Source organism: Gopherus flavomarginatus, chromosome 4, assembly GCF_025201925.1.
Source record: "Gopherus flavomarginatus isolate rGopFla2 chromosome 4, rGopFla2.mat.asm, whole genome shotgun sequence".
In the NCBI taxonomy this organism is placed as follows: Eukaryota; Metazoa; Chordata; order Testudines; family Testudinidae; genus Gopherus; species Gopherus flavomarginatus.
Window position 1 is genome coordinate 92,611,327 of NC_066620.1, and position 20,585 is coordinate 92,631,911.

The following is a 20,585-nucleotide window of genomic DNA, read 5'->3' on the forward strand; positions in this document are numbered from 1 at the left end:
CTGAGCTATCCCTCCCCCTATAGCCCACATTCCACTCCAAGTCTGTGCTGCTTAATCAGAATCCATATTAGAGACGAGGAAATAATAGGAAAGGAGCGTCTTACTCCCAACCCTATTTCCCTATCTATTTCATTGAATAGATTGCAGAGTTACTAATTAATCTATTTCTCCTTCAAGCACTGTTAGTTTAGGTCTCTAGTCATGGCAGACCAAGTTACATTAGGAACACAGAGCATCGGTCTGATCTAGTATGGCAATTCCTACTTAGTGCAGTATCAGGTCTCCAACTGTAGTCAGTATCAGCTGCATTAAAAGGTTCAAGAAACCCTGCATAACACAAATATGGAATAACTGACTCTCAGAGAAAGTTCCTTTCTAATCTTCACTAGTTAAAACAGTTTGGTTTGTTAAATGAAGCACGAGGATTTAGATCCTTCCCAATACTCTTGTTAAAAAAATCCCCTCCAGACATATTTTGCCAACTTCCAATATCTGTGTTATTCATGTAAGTGGCAAAAACTTGTGTATATAATGTCATGGTGTACTTCATTGCCACATGATGTTAAGGCCAAGAGAGTTAGCAGTCTTCATAATAGTATTTAGTTTCCTCAATTTGCCACTTTTCATGCTCTTTAAAATGTCCCATACTTCTTGTAGTATGAGAAAGAATAAATAAAATAAAAGTGCTTGGTCTACCTTCTCCATACCACTCACTATTTTCTATGCTTTTATCAAATGCTTCATTCAAGGAAAGAAATCTTCATTTCCTCTTTCAAACAAACAATAGTCTGGCCAACAATGAAAACCTAATTCTGGATTTATCGGTCCTACCTACCTACCACCCAGTTTCAAACCTACTGTTTTTGCATAAGTTCAGACACTACCAAAGGCCAGCTTATCTGATTATGGCTAATATCTCTTATACACCCAGCACAACCTGGTTTCACTCTGGGTTATGGGATGAAAGCTGCTCTAGTGGCACTGAAGGATAATTTCCTGTTGTCAGTGGAAGAAGGGTAGATATCCATTCTCACCCTCCTAGATCTCTCTGCAGCATTTCATTAGGGATGTAAAATAGTAAACAATTACACAATTAACCCGTAAGCATTAGTCTTACCCATTAACCTCCAGCCCTGGGCGGGCCGGCGCACCAACCTCAGCAGCAGCCCTGGCCCCGTTCCCTCCCAGAGCAACCCCAGCCCCTCTCCCTTTAATCAGTTAACCGGTTAAATGATATGATTTTAATCATTTAACTGGTTAATCTTAAAATGATATTTACATCTCTACATTTGATATTGTCAACCCGAGAGGTGGCAGAGGTCCAGGGAACATGGTGAAAGTCTTTCCTGGAGGAAAGACACTGAAGAAGTAGTAATGCGAAACTGCAACTCCACCACTAGTCCTCACTTGTGTAGTCACACAAGAATCAGTTTGCTCGGTCTCGTTGTATTCAACATGTACATACAGCCATTAGGTGAAGTGGTCAGATGACACTGAAGTGACAGCAATATGCAAATGATACAGCTCCACCTTTTCTTCAGCAAATATGACCATGTCACTGCCACAATAATGACAAACTGCTTTGACAACATAAGCTAGCTGAAGCTGAAACCAAGCAAAATAGAGGTTGTGAGCAGAAGAAAGCACTATGAAGATTTTACAGCCACAGTGTTCTCTTCATGATACACCTACACAACTGGTCAATTCAGTTTGTAGCTTAATACTCCCAGAATCCTTCCTAACATTAAGTTTTCAGACAGCAGTACCACAAGTAATGCTTTTCCCTGATCTCCATTGGCTAAGAGGCACCATCCCTTTCTAGTAGACAATCACCCAGCTTCCTTTACACACTCCCACCACCTCTCAAATGGACTACAGCAATGGAGCATATCTGGACATAAAGCCTTTGGCACTGAGGAAACTGCAACTAGTATAGAACACTATAGCAGCTCTCCTCAGCTACTCATAAGCACATCTGTCCCATGCTCTCTACATTGGTTTCCCACTGAATAATAATCTTCAAGGCACTCAATAGCCTGGATCCAGTCTATCCAAAAGATCACCTAAAGCTCTGGGATGAAGGTCATGATTAACAGCTCCACTCCTCTAGCACAATGAAACTTTTTGTTATAAAAATAAAGCTCATCTATGTAGAAGACAGGGCTTTCTTGGGGGTCAGTCCAAGGCACTGGAATGAATTCCCACCAGAAGTACAGACCATCACAAACCTCTCCACCTCCTCTTCCAGGTGCATGGTGTACTTCATCCTTGCCTTCTCTGATATTTAGCAGCAATAAAACACTCCAGTGCACACAATTCTTCTCCCTCTGGGGAAAATTATAAGAACCAACCATGACAGATGTTAGTCATGACACTTAAAGCATTATTAGAAGGCACTGTGAATGGTACAAGAATCTACACAGAACAGAATATTACCACTGATTTATATAATGGAATAGTATTTTCAGTATTTTCCATTACCAACACTTCCTGTTGTTTTTGTTTCTTCATTGAATTGTCCATAAGGATGTCGAGGCCTTCCTCCTGAATCACTATAGCTAATTCAGAACCGGGTAAGCAGTACAAGTCATTCAAATAATTCCGTCCTATGTTCATTACTTTTTATTTGTCAACGCTGATTCTGACCTACAACAGTGTTTTGTAGTGCCCATTCATCTAGCTTGGTTAGGTATCACTGAGCATTTTCTGAAATTGTCACCTCACTGCTCGTTCCCTTTTCGTATTACAAAACCTTGCAGCATGCCATTCAACTCTTTGCCATGAATGAAAGTTGATTAAGCTTACCTACTTGAAGTTTTTAATAAGAAATAGTTATAGAAAGATTAGGAGAACTGTTCTCCTAAATTAGGCATCTGACATACAGAATAAGTTACATAAAAATATTAATTGAATGACAGTTCATATTGCCAGTCTCCATAAAGAAAAGGAAAGAATGCTGAAGATACTGCTTTGGAAATAATGGAATGTTTCCCCAAGACTTTTAGGCAAGACAGTTAATTCCACTCCTTTTTGTGCATAAACAATCATTTACCAAGTTAAAATCAATTACACCTGTACAAACCCATGGAAGACAGTTGGGGATGTAAAGGTGTCACTGACAGCAGATTTAAGGAGAAAGCAGAATCTTGTTATTGGTGACAATACATCAGGAGGAAGGTTAACATAGCTGAATTCTCAGTTCTGGTATACATTTTCCAGGGTTGACAGTTAAACAGTAAAAAACACTTTTTACCTATAAACCAAACACACCTGACTGGAAATCAGAGAAAACACACAGAATTCCCACAATTTATTTTTTGCAGAATTACTTCTCAGTGCTGAACCACACAAAGTGAGCGTGGAATTCAATGCAGTATAGTCTATATCTTCCAAGTAGAAGGCATAACAGATTTTCATAAAAAGCTGTTAGGACCTCTTAGGCACAATGAAATACTTAGTGCAGCATACCACAACCCAGGATGCTAGACTCAGATTTCTGGTCTAGACTAACAAAAATTGACTCTGGTTCTCTAACAGACTATCTTAATGAATTAATTGGTGGAAGGATTTGAGGCTCTGCTCATAGTAACGGGAACCAAAATCAATAAGCTGAGGCACTACTCAAGGAGCCAAGATCTCTGCTGCTTCTGGCGCAGTATTTAAGAACATATGCTGCAAAGTGATATCACTATTGGAAAAATCTCCTACATCTGAAATTACAGAGAAACAGTACATTTTTGGCTCAACTCATTTGTTTAGATACTGTCTGTCAGAAAGACGAAAAATCATGGTGCTAGTATGATGCAGGAAATGCCATTCCCGAAGTCAGACAAACAGGGGTCATGAGCAAGCTCCTCCCTATATATTTCCATAACATGAGAGTTGCTTGTCTGTCAAAATTGACTTACGGAAGCTTAAAGTTAAACCATATGAAGTCTGGCCTCCTCTTGTCAACAAGCCATCGATCCCGCGCCGTGAGAACGGCAAGTGATTCGATCTTAGATACTTCGACTTCAGCTACATTATTCACGTAGCTGAAGTTGCGTATCTAAGATTGATTTTCCCCCATAGTGTAGACCAGGCCTTAGACCAGTATATCTGCATCCACATTAGGGAGCTGTACTACTTTGTCAATTTTTGTACCACTATAACTATACTGGTTTAGAAACAGCGTTTTGACCATTTGTAAGAAGTCTACTGTCTTCTGAAACATGGTCACTAGTGACCACACATCCTGAAACTTTACAAAAGTGGAAAGATTCTTAACTCTTTATAGTGGTTTCACACAGTGTCATGTAAAAGTTGTTATTTATGTAAGTGTAGAAATCCTTGAAGCCTAGAGCACTCAGGAAGAACCTTCTGGTTTTGCAAAATTAAGATTTCAGGAAAACTATTCACTTTTTAATTTCTTGAACCTAGCACTGTGGTAAGCAGTTGCAGACTGTGTCCAGGACAGTCCCTCTGCATTTCACAGCCTGAGTTTATAGATTTCTCATGTTTGATATCAAGACCTAGAGACTGAAATTAGACACACTCTGTATGAAAGCCCAACTTGAGGAGTCTAAGTGTTCTGACATCATTACCAGGTATTTGGAAAAGGTCCTTTGAGATGCAGAACTGTCAGAAAGGAGTCATGTGAAATCTGAACATTTACATGTATTTGTTCAGTTTTCTTGGGTCCAATATGGCATAAGCTATTTGTATTACAGTAGCACTTTGGGAGTTCAAAGGTGGAAAGCTGCAATGTGCTAGGCAGTGTATAAATAGAAAATGAAACAGACCCTGCCTTGAAGATTTTACAATCTAATTAGACAAGACAGACAGTATTAAGGGGCAGTGAATATGAAAAACAGAGTGAACAACGATGGTCTGCATATATCATACTAATTCCGTGATTTTTGTTGGTCTGCTTCTGGGGGGGGGGGGGGGGGGGGGGGGTTGGGCATATTTCCATCTCTTTGGCATAAGGAAACAGCTAAAATAAAGTCATTCCGTTACTACTCAAGTATCTGTATTATTCTTATTGGAAGGAAGGATATGATTTTGTACTTTTCCTGAGTCTAATCAGATGGTTCCTTGAAAAAGGGGACAAGGTGGAATTAAATTCGGGTATCCCTTGCTAAACGATTTCTAGGATCTATCTAAGCCAACAAATTCTATGGCATACAGCCTCATAAAAAGAAAAGCTATCATAATAGGATTGGAAAGGTGGTCATCCATAAAGTGGATATGAGAGATGATGCACTGACTGGACTGCAAAATAGTGCAGAGCTAATGACTAACTACCAATTTAGCTTTAAAAAAAATCAAAAACAACTTACTAAATTACAAGAAGAAAGGTCAAATGAAGATTTGGAATGCAACACTGGAGGTTTCAAATCCAATCTGAGTTATCTGAAGATAGGAACACAGATTCTTAGCCCTGGTCAATACCACAAACATATGTCAGTATAACCATGTCACTCGGGATTTTTCACAGCCCTGAACAACATAGTTTTACTGACCTAACTCCCAGTGTAGACAGTGCCACATCATGGGGGGGGGGGGGAGGGGGGAGGGCTTCTACCGTCAGCATAGCTACCGCCTGTTAGAGAACAGGTACTCCACCATTTATGGGAAAAGCTCTCCTGTTGGCGTATGTAGCATCTTCACTAAACACTACAGTAGCATCACTGCAGCTCTGTAAATGTAGAGAAGCCCTTAGCTAGAAGTAAACGTTTGTCATATAAGCTGAGAAGGATGTACGTGGTCTGAACAGCCATTTCTTTCATGAGAATTTTTACCTCCTGCCAAGCGCACATGCATTCTGAGCAGCATGGCTCTATGCTGATAGTACACAAAGAAAGAGTAAAATCTGTGACCCTTCCAATCTTGGATCTATTAAAATTATAACCTGCACTTAATTTGATATTCAAAACCTTTACCTTCCTCCACCCCACTAATGCACCCAACCATAAAAGGTGCAGACAAACTTTCTTTTTAGAAAGCAATACTTATGGGTTCAAAAGAAGCTTTTACTGTGATCCAAAGGAGTAAATCACATGCAATATACATTTACAGAGGACTACAACAGTTTATGAATTAAAAAAGATATACTTACATCTGGATATTCTTTTACAGGCACATATAGTTTCTCTTGTAACTGTACAATAGGTCCCACAGCATCTGGTAATTCTGCACTTCTCTTCTCCGTACTACCATTTAATGTGTCGTTATACATGTCTTTCCGTACTCTGCTAATTTCTGTTGGGAGGGGAAAAACATATATTACGTATTAAACATGACAATATCTTGTATGACAGTGATTTTATCTTAAAGATTACAACTTTCCAGCATTAACACTTCTCCTCCTAACTTCATGAAAGTCATTGGGAAGTGTATACACAAACATGTAGCTTTTTTTTGTTTTTAAATTATATATTAGCATCCATGCTGATACTTAAAGGGAAATTTTTTTTTTCATGTTTGGCAATCTCTACCTAGACAACCTATTTAGGAAATGAACTGCTCTCAGGTGGAAAAGTGTCATGTGAAATTCCTAAAAGTCCAGGAAAAAATGTGCACACAAAATTTTAGAACTTCGAAAAAAAGAGCAGTTAATCTATAATACCATTTAAATATTAGGTGTAAAGGTTCCAGAAAGAGAAAAGAATAAGGTTTACTCATTCACATGATTTAATTATCAAACATCACCACAATGAATTCTGACAGTAATCCATACTTGGTATTTGGTTGATAATTATAGTATCTGGAAACTAAAAATGGTGCAATTATTATAATCAGGTTCTTGTAATTTTAGAATACTTCTCATACTGACTCAAACCAAACCACATGAAGGATTTTTATTTATTATTTTTCTAAATGGTCAGTATTCCATTTGCATTTTCTTTGTACACGAACCGAGCCTACAATAACTGCTGTCGTAATTCATTTCTTTTAGGTATGAAAATTAGCACAGCCAACTTCAAACCTAGACTTCAGCAAAACAACATGAACACCAATTGTGAGTGAGCGAGTTAAAGTCAATGATGAATTATGCAGTGAAGGATATATAAGCATCAAAAGGTCTATATTCCAGATTAGTTTTCCTTATTCAAAACATTGAATTTGCATCATGGGATTAATTTTTTTCCTAATTATTTTGAGCTGAGGAAAGTTTAAATATCCAACAGCATTCTGAAATGGAGATTTTCCTACAATAAATTAATAGCATTGGGTAACACTGACCAGTAGCTAAAATGAAAACAGTGCATTCAAGACTCAGAGGCAGGATGATCCAATGGCTAGGGAATTAGACTCAAACTTAGAAGTCCAGGGTTCAATTCCCTGCTGCACCACAAATTTCCTGTGTCCCCATGGTGTGGTTGACTGTTGACCCATTACCCAATCCTGGAGGAAACATGGTCTGGGGTAAAATATAATCTATTTTCTAAGCATGTATATAGAAATAATATTGGAAGTTACTGAAGCTGTAACAGCAAGTAGAAAAAAAATGCATTACTAAAAATAGGCTTGGTTATAAGTTTTAAGCATGAAGTATTAAGGGCTTAGTTAGAGTGAGGCCCAGAAGAAATTGGAAGTTGACATAAGTTAGCATGTGTATTATGTTCCTGACCTAAAGTTATAAAATTTAGCAATACAGATCTTGTAATATTTTAGCAATGCATTGTCTGATACACAGATAAACCACAAAACATATGATAGCATCACAAGGGATTTTTGCAATAAAGTAATCACATATTGAAACTCTTGGGACATTAATCAACGCAAAACAGATGTTAATCTTTTGACTAACTACTGTTAGCTAGAATACCACACATGGGCAGGGGCTGAAACCTTATAAAAATATGTGGACATGTGCAGGTGGAATAGGAAAAGGTGTATAAAATACACCTCTACCCCGATATAACACGAATTCAGATATAATGCGGTAAAGCAGTACTCCAGCGGATCAAAGCAAGTTTAATGTATTGCAGTTTCACCTATAATGTGGTAAGATTTTTTGGCTCCCGAGAACAGCGTTATATAGCGGTACAGGTGTATGTTGTTGGAACAGGAAAGGAGGAGGATATGGGACAACTGAATATGAAGCCTATCCATGCTTGGGTGCTTTTTTTCTTCTATCTTTGTTTCAAAAAGCTCCATAACGTTTTAAGAACAAACAATGCAGGAAGCCACTTTACTGTACCTATCTTATTTTTATACTGATGTATATTGATTTTTCTTAGAATTTTAATTATCTATGTCTGTATTAACTGAAGCTCAAAGTTTGTGTGTACGTCAATTTTTTCTTCTTAATTCTAAGTAGCTATGTGGGAAAAAAACCTGTTTTCTGACTAGTGCCTGTTGTATCCCAATAAATAATTTTATAATTGTGATAATTTATAAGGCTACGTTAGGCAAGTCACTTAGAGAACTGAGGCACACAGAGGCTCTCTGTAAAACAGGGATAATACTTCCCTACCTCACAGGTTGTTGTGAGGATAACTAGATTAAAGACTATAAAGCACGCAACTATTATGGTGATGGGTGCATGAGATATTATGGTGATGGGGGGGAGAGAGGGAGAGTCTCCTTGTGTAACTAAGCAATAAAATATTTTAAGTTAACCAATATAAAATTATTCAAGTTGCTCATGGCGCACCATTTAAATAGAATGTTTTGAGGTTCGTTTTTAATTCTTTTTTTTTAAATAGTATACTTGTTTTTCAGCTCCTCTGGCGTTTATAAATGTATTTTTTCTCCAAAGGAAAATGCAACAATGCACTGAGAAACAGCAAAGCTGTCTATACAAAGTATTAAATGCACAAAGTAAACAAACTGAAAAATTATTTATGTTGACTACTTTCAGGTATAGTAATGCAACTTTTTTAAGTACAAAGTTTTCAAAGAGAAAAGATTTTTCAAATTGACATCCCTTGGAAAAGGATCAGTTTTTTTTTTTAATTAATCTTGTCAATCCTTTAACTTGTAAAATTTCTGGAGTTATCTACGCAAATAATAGAACATTTAATAAGGAAGGATATTGGATAATTCTTTTAATATCAGTAACCAAAGAAAAATCACTCCTTTATGCCATCCAGGTATAACGCAGGAGAGGTGTCCTTGAAACAAAATCCTTTGTGTATGTCACAATAATATACGAGTTCAAAAAAAATAATCACCAAAATACACATCATACAATTAAACTGCTTTTCTGCAGAGCCAGAAACTGACATGGTGATTAAGTTCTGAAGACTTAGTATTCTAGACTACATTCCTACTGACAACTACAGCTGTGAAGACTGTTGATCCCCCTCCCCCGTCCCCGCCTTAAAATAAAAGGTCCAATAGTTGCCCTTTTAAAATAAAATAAATAAATAAAGTGTGGGAATGAAGATTCCCCTCCCCCCCACATGTATGGACTCTGAAGAGTTATTGTAGACATATTTGAAAGGTTTTTGTATTAGGAACATTAGATAAATTATAATCTGAAAATGAAAGCTAAGCTTTCTAAAAGTTAGATAAGGTGCAGTCACAATATTAAAGGATTAATACTGAAAACAGGAGATTGCATGCAACTGAACTGTTAGATTAGCTTGGTTTGCTGCTGACCAATACTGCAAAACAGGTGAACAGTTTATGAATTTTTCTGACTCAACATGATAAAGTTGAAAGAAGTGACATGAACAACTGAACTGAATAAAGTAATGGAAACTTCATTTCCCTAATGTAAAGCCTAAACACTGTAAAGAGCTGTTCAGTGGCAAGATAGAATATACGTGGGGTCATATCAGAGTGCAATAATCTTCAAGTTCAAATGTCCTACTGAATGAATCCATATGTCCACTGAACTTCAAGGGCAGAACACTGCTGAGTTTTGGTGATTCTGCAAGGAGATATTTTGCAATTCCATCATCACTAAAACTTCCCTCCTTGACCATTTAAGATCCTGCTCCAGGCCTTCCAGGAGTACTTCATCATAAACTTCATTCAAGACTAGTCTTCTCATCTTTGGAACCCAAAAAATGGCAACCATCTATCAGTGATCATGTCAAAAACAACTGAAAAGCAAATTCATGAACTTGGTAAGAAAGGTGTAAACATCACACAACACAAATGAATAATTTAAATAATTGACTGAAGAACTTGGTCTTTGATATTCTCCGAGAGAGAGAGAGAAAAGCATTTAGCAGTGGACCTGGGAGTTTAAGCAAAGAAAGAAGAAAATTTAGAAGCAAGAACTACAAGATCAGACATCAATGCAAGACGGCTGGTTAAATATGAGGAAAGACCAGCAAGTGGTGGACTTGGTCAAAACATACCAAACACACATGAAGAGACTATTCAGAAAGGCAGCAAATTTACAAAGGAAGGAGGTGGTTTCAGAGAAACTTGACAGATTAGAGACTGATGATACTGTTACAGCGGAAATCTGGCAGATATACTTAAATGAACCAAACAAGGAGATGATGAAGTCTCACCTCGCTAGACTTGTGTGTCCAGGGTCTTAAGTCCCTGAAGATCTGGCAAGGGTCTCCAATGTGACCCTCAAAAAGGCACTTTAGGCATCTGGAATTAGGCTAACGCACCAGCATAGATCTTTTGTAGTAGGCACAGAGCTTAAAGCCCAGAGACTGAGGAACACCCTGATAACAGGTGTTGACCCCTTGTAACAAAAACTCTGACACCCAAAGTTGCTACAGAAGATGAGAAAACCTATACTTAACTTACACTAACAAGTACTACTAATTAATTATTTACAGGAGAGAGAAACTCCCTGGAGTGGGAGACAACTTGCAATAGAAAGCCAACACACTCCAACTACCAATCGCAGGTGGTAAGAAGGAACCGAGGGGCGTCAGGGACGTTTTCCTGCCCCTTATGCTATCTGGCAGCAGCACAGAAGTGCTACGGGTGCATGCATTACCCCAACAGGTACTGCTAGGGAAAAACCATCTGGCTCTGGTGCTCTGGGCATGCATATTCCGGAAGAGAAATGGACATGTGCAAACACTGAAAGAACATCTTATTGCATCTTTGTTGCCACTCCACAAGTTTGTCAACTAGCAAGAGAAGTAGCAGAAAGGAAATAATCTCAAAACATCAGTGGTAGCAAGCTATGAACACATGTAATTTGGCAGAAAAAACATAGTACAAGCCTACATCACAACATCCATGGAAGACGCTAAGAGCCTGCTACTTCTCTGCTACAGAAACGCCAATAGTTCAGAAATGGGGGAAATATAATTTTAATAGATTACAAAAAACATATGTTACATTCAAATTTAAATCAAGGTCATTAAAGTCACTTAAAATAAATCATTGATTTAAGTCAATTTTTACAAAAACATTCACCTAATTTGAAATTGTGCTATCATGGATTACAATTTAGACTGATCAACATTATAAATGCTCTTGGATAATGACTTCTTATCCTACCATTAGGCAAAAGAACAAAATACTGAAGTTATTAAAACTATTTTGTTTATAAATAATAATAAATCTCAAGTGGCATCAAACCTCGATCAATATAAGCCAAGTCTACTACAAGGTTCACACTGAAAAATTGTTTAGAGTTTGGAACTAAGTTGAAAGTTGTGGAAAAAAAAATTAATTCACATTTACACAAGCCCTGTTATTGAAATAACCACATTAAATTAAAAATGCAACATTTAAGAGAACTAAAGTCCATGATCAAGAATAGCTAGACAGTAACAACGCATTTCCATTATTCAGACTTAAGGTGCTTTCAAAGCTTTCAGAATTAAAATTCTTGAAAAGGAAACTGAAATTTTATCTGTTTTATGCAGTTTGTAGCATGTAGTACAACAGTCACATGATGAAAATAGTCATTACGACTCCAACAGCAGACATAGCAGTTAAAATCTGAGACACTACTTTTATGATCAAATCTGTTTTCTCAAGTTTGAGATTCCCCCTATTGAAGAGCTGTTGCATTTCTCTGTACTGAAGAACATAGCTTTCTGAAATGAAAAAGCTTATTTACAGTGGAGTTTCTCTTGGCAGAAAACTACTTCTAGCCTAAGCATATTCATAAGCAAATTTTGAATCCTAGGTTTAACAAGTAAAAATGGGCACACACATTTAATAATATGTAGTAGAAAACAACAGTATTAAAAGTAGGCCACAACAGTTTCAGAACGCATTCTGTCATCACATAACTGTGCCTCAGTAAAAAAAATTTTCAAGCTTCTTTCACACCTCAACAGCTTCAGCAATTGAACATGAAATCCTATGTATAGAAGTAGCATTGCTCCTGGTTTCAACACCTGGAGCAATTCTTCAGCACACTTCTCTAAACAAATATTTTTTAACTTTTGGCAGTCAGTATCCTGTCTATACTCTGCACAGATTTTCCATTAATTTAGGCCACTTTGAAATGCAAGTTCCTAGGTGGAGTTTTCAGAAGTATTAAGGTATAACACATACATGGTCATTTTTTTTGCTTGTGTCTGGCAGCTGCAAAGTAATTATTGCTAAAGAATTTAATCATACACAGATAAAATGAGCTCTGATATTCTTTCCTTCTAAATCTTCTGACAGTAAGTTTAGAGTATTAGAAAAACAACTAAATGAAACTACACTAATACAAAAGGGCGTAAATTTGGGGAGGTGTGGGGGGAGGGGGCAAGGCACTGCCCTCCCAGAGGCGAGACAGGGAAGGACACTTGGGGTCACATATCATTCCTCCGCCCCCACCCCCATTTGTGTTCGGCCTGCGAGAGGTGTAGGAGGTCTGTTCTTCAGACACTGTGCCTCCCCCCGCCCCTCCCCTGCTTCTCCCAAAGCAGGCCAAACAGACCAAGCCCTCTAGGTGGGCAAGGGGCAGGATGGAGCAGCTGTTCCAGGTCACTCCCTCAGCAGCTTGATGCCACCTCCTGAGTCCTAATGCCCGCTTGTTTCTTGTACAACAGTGAGTGCCCATGGAGAACAGAACAAGGGGGACAGGGGGAAGCGACAACAGGGTAAAGGGTATAGGGCAGGGAGAAGAGAAGGGGATGGGGGAGTGAGGCAAGGGGGATAGGGAAGAGAAGGAGGTAAGGAAACGGGGCGGCCTGGTTGTGTTGCAAGGTATTTACATGCCAGATATGTTTAATATTCATATGCCCCTTCATGCTTCGGCCACCATTCCTGAGGGCATGCTTCCATGCTGATGACACTCGTTAAAAAAAAAAAAAACATTAATTAAATGTGTAACTGAATTCCTTGGAGGAGACCTATATGTCTCCTGCTCTGTTTTATCCGCATTCTGCCACCTATTTCATGTTACAGCAGTCTCATGAAGACCCAGCACGTTTGTTTTAAGAACACTTTCACTGCAGATTTGACAAAACGCAAAGAAGGTACCAATGTGGGATTTCTGAAGACAGTTATAGCTCTCAACCCAAAGTTCAAGACCCCCAAGTGCTTTCCAAAATCTGAGAGGGACGAGGTGTGGAGCATGCTTTCAGAAGTCTTAAAAGAGCAACACTGTGATGCAGAAACTATAGAACCCGAACCACCAGAAAAAGAAAATCAAATCAACTTTCTGGTGGCATCTGACTCAGATGATGAAAATGAACATGCATTGGATCCACATTGCTGTGGATCATTGAGCAGAACCAGTCATCAGCATGGACGCATGTCCTCTGGAATGGTGGCTGAAGCATGAAGGGACATATGAACCTTTAGTGCATCTGGCACCAATATCTTGCAACGCCAGTTACAACTGCACTGTGCGAACACCTGTTCTCACTTTCCACTGACACTGTACACAAGAAGCAGGCAGCATTATCTCCTGGAAATGTAAACAAACTTGTTTGTCTAAGCGATTGGCTCAACAAGAAGTAGGACTGAGTGGACTTGTAGGCTCTAAAGTTTTACATTGTTTTGTTTTTAAATGCAGTTACTTTTTGTACATAATTCTACATTCGTAAGTTCAACTTTCATGATAAAGAGATTGCAGTACAGTACATTGTAATTGAAATCAATATATTTGAAAATGTAGAAAACATCCAAAAATATTTAAATAAATGCTATTCTGTTATTGTTTAACCACGCAATTAATTGCAATTAATTTTTTTTAATTGCTTGACAGCCCTAATTGTTTTGTATCCCTTATACCTAGCTTCTATTTCTGGGGTAGGTATGCAAATGTTAAGTCTATTCCATTTGTTTAGTTTTTAACCCTTGCCTATTTTTCTTTTAGATCGAGTTTTGATTTGTTCCCCCCTCCCTTCTTCCACCTTCCACAACTCTCACCTATGTAAATATTGTTTAGTGAGGGTTTTTTCCCCTCCTTCACTGGTTTAACCATTCCCTATTGATTCCAAACACACATGCCAAAAAATCTTTTAATTTGCGTCTATGAATTAGATGTACATTTCTTAAGACTGCTCTGTACATTTCCTGCCACTGACTGAAGCCTTCTTTCCTGGTGTAGAGGGGAGGGAGAAGAGATCAGGTTCTATTACAAACTACCCATGGGAGTTTGCTCGTGGGGCTCTTGCTCCAAGCAGCATTTGGTGCGGGTAAAGGAAAGGCTACGGACCTACTGTTCCAGTGTCTAGATTTTGTGGGACCAGTTGTTGGTCTACTCATCACTACCCCCTTGCTGTTCTCCAGAGGCTATTTTGCTCTACAAATTTACTCTTCCTATGAAAACAGGTTTTAGGAAAGAAAGCTCCAAAGTTACCTAAACAACTGTATTTCCAAAAAATAAAGGGAGGGGCTACAATACCTTAATAGCCAACCCCCAAATACTCTCTAGGCCCAGTATCCCAACTTATGGCACGGATGTCAAAGGCGGTACGTGAGTTGATTTTCAGTGGCACTCACACAGCCCGGGTCCTGGCCACCGGTCCGGAGGGGCTCTGCATTTTAATTTAATTTTAAATGAAACTTCTTAAGCATTTTAAAAACCTTATTTACTTTACATACAACAATTGTTTAGTTATATCTTATAGAAAGAGACCTTCTAGAAACGTTAAAATGTATTACCGGCACGCGGAACCTTAAATCAGAGTGAATAAATGAAGACTCGGCACAGCACTTCTGAAAGGTTGCTGACCCCTGGGCTTTTGAGCCCTCAAGAACCACCAATTCTGCCTTACTCAACTTGGTTATTGGGTATCAATGTATTTTATATAGTTTTCTTTACATGAGAATTAGGGGTACTCTTGAGCAGAACTTCTGAATTTTAAATTGAGCATCTTTGAGAATATGCACAATAAAGCAGTGTAAGTGATCATACATTTTAATTTATTCCATTTAAACTGACAGTCTGGTAAAGTAGTGGGAACATTTTTTTAGGACTAGCAGCCTTATAGCCCTTTACAAGTGTTTCAAAAACTTAATACACAATATCCATTCAAAATGCAAAAGACTAGTATAAAGTTTTTTAAGAAGAGAGAGGATAGACACTGCCAATATAGGATATATCATCAGACCAGCTAGGTAACTTTTTTATTCTTCCATTTGCTGTATCAGTAAAGGATCAACCACCTCATGTGCACACTGAGAAGCCTCATGTCCACCTTTCAGTAGCCTCTTACGTATTGTTTGTTTCTGTTTTCAGAGCCATAGACTTACCAGCATACAGAAGTCATACAAAAGTGTAACTTTCAGTAAAAACCTGGTTTATATTTGATGCTTTTGCTCACCTTCCCATGCCTCTCTGCAAAAATCATTTCTTCTACTGACTTTGTTCCTTTGCGAGTCCAATTCAAGAATAGTGCTTAGGATGATTAAACTGTCAGTTCAATGATTAATTGACAGTTCTTTTAGCGCTTTGTCAGCTCTCAAAATCAGAATTCAGTCATTTTCTTTGTGAGCAGGGCCTGCGGGCCTGCATAGAACTAACTTTAAAACTCAAACCAAACACATCCACAAGCTGTTCACTTCCTAAAAGCCTTCAATCGACATTTTTAAGTGCACTCTCTTTTATTGGCAGAAAACAATAATTAATACAGTTCTTAATCTAGCATTTTTATTAACCTGAAAACTACAGTTCAGTTGGTGAAGTGACAGCCTTTTTCTATTCATTAAAAGTCTAAATCCTTCACTGGTCTTTTCTAGAAAGTTTTCCACCACTAACACCAATGCATCAAATCCATCAGCAATAGCAATAGTTGAAATTATAGTGCAGGCAAGGACTAGAAGACACTGGCATTTTATTATTACTACACAGACCTGTTCTCAACAGATTTGGGCAAGAGAATGGATAAAATGTCAGTAACCTCTTAAATTGGTCTACTTTCACACTCCTACTGCTGACACCAGCAGTGGAGCTGCACCAGTGTTGGTAACAGTGGGAATTTTTTCCAAAAAATGCTAACACACATACAACTAAAAATAAAGGTGTCAGACAAGAAGTTTTCGTTACTTACTGCAACTGAGAATCTTTGAGATGTATGGTCCCTATCTGTATTCCATATATGGGTACACGTGTGCCATGCACCCAAATCTGGAAGTTCTTCTGAGAAGTGTCCATCGGCCTGCATATGTGCAGTAGCTCTCCTCATGCTCCCAACAGAAGGTATAAGACGCAGTGGAAGTCAGTACCACTCCAGTTCATCTTCTTACCACAATCCAACAGGATCCAAAGTGGGGAGAGGGTAGTGGATAGGGATTCACACATCTGAAAGAACCTCCAGTTACAGTAAGTAATCTCCACTTCAAGTGATGGTCCCTATATGTATTCCACACCTGGGTGACTGGCAAGCAATATTCAGACTGGAGGCAGGCAAGAGGATGCTGGTAACAAACATGCTTGCAATGTTGCCAATCCCACTGCTGCATCCATAGCTAAGGTATGAACTAGGGCACAGTGTATCGTGAACATGTGAATTCAACTCCAGGTGGCCATTCTGCAGATGCCCTGCCACAGAATGTTTGACAGGGATGCCACGGAGGCAGTTTGTGCTCACATGAAGTAAACTGTGACTCCAAGGTGGAAGAAAGTTTGCTAACTTGTAGCACTCAAAGATTAATCCCGAGACCCACTCAGAAATCCTCTGGGAGAATACAGCTTGCTTACGCAACCTCTCTATGGCAATAAAGAGTCTGAGTTCCCGCTGGGTTTGGTTCTTTGCATGGAGAGCACCAGGCCACCCTGGACATCGAGGGAGTTAAGTCTCTTGTCTTCAGCAGACGAACTGGGTTTCAGGAAGAATATGGGTAAATACTGTTTGACTGATGTAGAACTCAAACAATCTTAGTTGAAGAAAAACCTTCTTTTGATGAAAAAACTGTAAGGAGGGTTTGCCATGATAGCCCTGAGCTCGCTGACCCTCCTAGCTGAGGTGATAGGTACTAAGAATGCCACCTTCATTAACAGGTGGGTCATGGTACAAGTTGCCATGTGTTCAAAAAGCAGACTAATGAATTTGTACATGACAAGGTTAAGGTCCCACTGAGGGGAAGGTTTAAGAACTGGTGTGAAAGGCCTGCTCAGGCCTTTCACAAGTTGTGCAGTAGCCAGGTGAGTAGTGACAGGGCATCCTTCCACCAGATGGAGAAAGGCACTAATTATGCATTCTTTAGGGATAAGAGATCTTCAGTTGTTCTAGACTTAACGCTATCTGGAGAATGTTGATGCAGTTGTGCCTAGGCCAAAACACATCTCTAACTGGCTTGTTAGTAGCTTAAAGTACACTCTTTTCTACTCAAATTAAGGCTCATCTGAACAGGAGCAAAATATGAATGGGCTCTTTCCGATGCCCATCCAAAGACCAGGCTTTGAGGTGGAGTGAACCCACACTAGGGTGCTTGGCCTTCCCCTCATCTTGGGTTAGGAGCAGGCAAATCCTGAGTGGTGGATGGGCAGACACTTAGAATTTCTGTGAGTCAGAACTGTCTGAGCCAGTGGGGTGCCAGGAGAATGTTGGCGGCTCTGCCATGACATATCTTCCCTATGAGCTATGGAAGCACGGGAATAGGAGGAAAGGCATACCTGAGACTGATCATCCAAGACATCAGGAGAGCATTGCCTTGAGAACTGCAACCCATGACTCCTCTGGAGCAACACAGGGGGAGTTTTCTGTTTGTTTGGGATGCAAACAGGTCCCACAGCAGAGTACCCACTACCTAAATATCTCACTTGGGACTGTGTCTTCAATTTCTGACGTATGGTCTATTGAGAAGCTTCTGTTTAATTTGTCTGTCAAGGAATTGTGAATACTGGGAAGATACACAGCCCGTATGGTGCATCAGGAACCACATCACAAAAGTCTGATGGTTTCCTGAGTGAGGGAACGAAATGTCACTCCTCCCATATAGATAATGGCAGTGATACTAACTTTAACTGAGTATGGGGTGTCATAAACAGATAGCTAAGGGTTAATGTCTCTTCCACCTGAAGCACCTGACCAGAGGACCAATCAGGAAACCGGATTTTTTCAACTCTGGGTGGAGGGAAGTTTGTGTCTGAGTCTTTGTTTTCTGTCTGGCTGCTGTCTCTGAGCTTTGGAGAAGTAGTTTTACTTTCTAATCTTCTGTTTCTAAGTGTAAGGATAAAGAGATCAGACAGTAAGTTATATGGTTTCTTTTCTTTGGTATTTGCATGAATATAAGTGCTGGAGTGCTTTAATTTGTATTCTTTTTGAATAAGGCTGTTTATTCAATATTCTTTTAAGCAATTGACCCTGTATTGTGTCACCTTAATACAGAGAGACCATTTGTATGTATTTTTCTTTCTTTTTATATAAAGCTTTCTTTTAAGACCTGTTGGAGTTTTTCTTTACTGGGAAATTTCAGGGAAATTGAGTCTGTACTCACCAGGGAATTGGTGGGAGGAAGAAATCAGGGGGAGATCTGTGTGTTGGATGTGCTAGCCTGATTTTGCATTCCCTCTGGTGGAATAGGAAAGTGCTTTTGGTTTCCAGAACTGGGAACGGAGAGGGGGAGTCACTCTGTTTGGATTCACAGAGCTTGTGTCTGTGTATCTCTCCAGGAGCACCTGGAGGGGGGAAGGGAAAAAGGATTATTTCCCTTTGTTGTGAGACTCAAGGGATTTGGGTCTTGGGGTCTCCAGGGAAGGTTTTTCAGGGGGACCAGAGTGCCCCAAAACACTCTAATTTTTTGGGTGGTGGCAGCAAGTACCAGGTCCAAGCTGGTAACTAAGCTTGGAGGTTTTCATGCTAACCCCCATATTTTGGACGCTAAGGTCCAAATCTGGGACTAAGGTTATGATATGGTGTGCAGTGGTGGGATAGACAGAATCCAGAAGCCAGTGGAAATATTTTATTTTTCTTTTCTCTGCTAGGGGCTTTTTAGCAGAGAGAAACAGTTTGGTTTTTTAAGGGAAACAAAGAGAATTTTTTTTTTCTGCTCTCTCTGGCAGTTTGTGGCTTGCATGTTAAGCAAGAAGCCATTACCAGACTGTTAAGGGTCTTTTGTCATGCAATAGCCCTCCCATTAGGAGGCAAGTACCAGCACTATATGCATGCAAATAAAGTGGTTTTTCAGGTTTACTTAACATTGAAGATTAGCTAAAGGCACTGTTGCTAGGCAGACTTCAGGAGGCAACAGAGAACCTGCAGTTCAGAAGATAAACACCGGAGGGCACCCCAACACAAGAAAACAGGAATCATGACTTCTAAGGCAAAAATTGAGGCCGAAGAACAAATCAAAGAAGCTGAACACAGGCGACAAATGGAGATGAAAGAAAGAGAAGAACAAATCAAAGAGGCAGCACACAAAAGAAAACTAAAAGAAGAAGAGGTGGCCTACCGAAGGAAACAAGCAGAAGAAGAGGCGGCCCACCGCCGAGACATGGAAAAACAACAAAAAGAGAATGAAGAGAAGGAAAAAACAGAGAAAACATGAACTGGACTTGGCAAAAGCTGGGCTACCTGTGCCAGCCAACCCTAACAACCCGGCGCCAATTATTGCTCCACAGCACAGGAAATTTCCCACCTACAAGGCAGGTGATGACACCGAGGCCTTCTTGGAAAATTTTGAAAGAGCCTGTCTTGGGTACAACATCCCCGAAGACCAGTACATGGTAGAATTGAGGTCACAGCTCAGTGGACCTTTAGCAAAGGTGGCAGCTGAAATGCCTAAGCAGCAAATGAATGACTATAAACTTTTTCAAACCAAGGCCAGATACAGAATGGGGATAACCCCAGATCATGCCCGTCGGCGCTTCAGAACCCAAAAGTGGAAACCAGAGGTGTCATTTCCCAAACACGCCTACTACATTGCAAAAAACTATGAGGCCTGGATAACAGGAAACAACGTTCAAACCTTGGAAGAACTGCACCTCCTCATACAAATGGAGCAGTTCTTGGATGGTGTTCCTGAAGACATCACACGGTACATACAAGATGGAAAACCCAAAGATCTCGCTGAGGCGGGGGAGATTGGAGCCAAATGGATGGAACTGGCAGAAAGCAAGAAAGCTACTGTCAAGGGGAACGATTACTCCAGGGGGCACACAGACCATAAACCCTACAACCGAGAACAGCCAAAGACCCCACATACCCCCCAAGTAAAGCCACAGACACCCTACCCTTCTACCTCACCAGTCTCCAGTAACTCACCTCGGCCCAGTGACCCATCAGATGGAAGATGCTTTAAGTGTAATGAACTGGGACATATCA

At 39.6% G+C, this 20,585-nt stretch overlaps 1 protein-coding gene and 1 long non-coding RNA gene across 10 annotated transcripts in view; one reads left to right on the plus strand and one right to left on the minus strand.

Moving 5' to 3' along the window:
- The window catches only part of QKI (QKI, KH domain containing RNA binding), a 349,081-nt gene that overhangs the window by 265,675 nt on the left and 62,821 nt on the right, over positions 1-20,585 (minus strand). For all 9 annotated transcript variants that reach the window (XR_007773835.1, XM_050949159.1, XM_050949163.1 and 6 more), the window contains exon 2: positions 6,101-6,243. Coding sequence is in view for 8 of the 9 variants with exons in the window: in XM_050949159.1 (XP_050805116.1) it covers positions 6,101-6,243 (143 nt within the window). In the remaining variant the exon portion in view is untranslated. The remainder of the gene's footprint in view (positions 1-6,100; positions 6,244-20,585) is intronic.
- Positions 1-20,585, plus strand: part of LOC127049018 (uncharacterized) — a 252,220-nt gene that overhangs the window by 53,502 nt on the left and 178,133 nt on the right. The window lies entirely within an intron of this gene.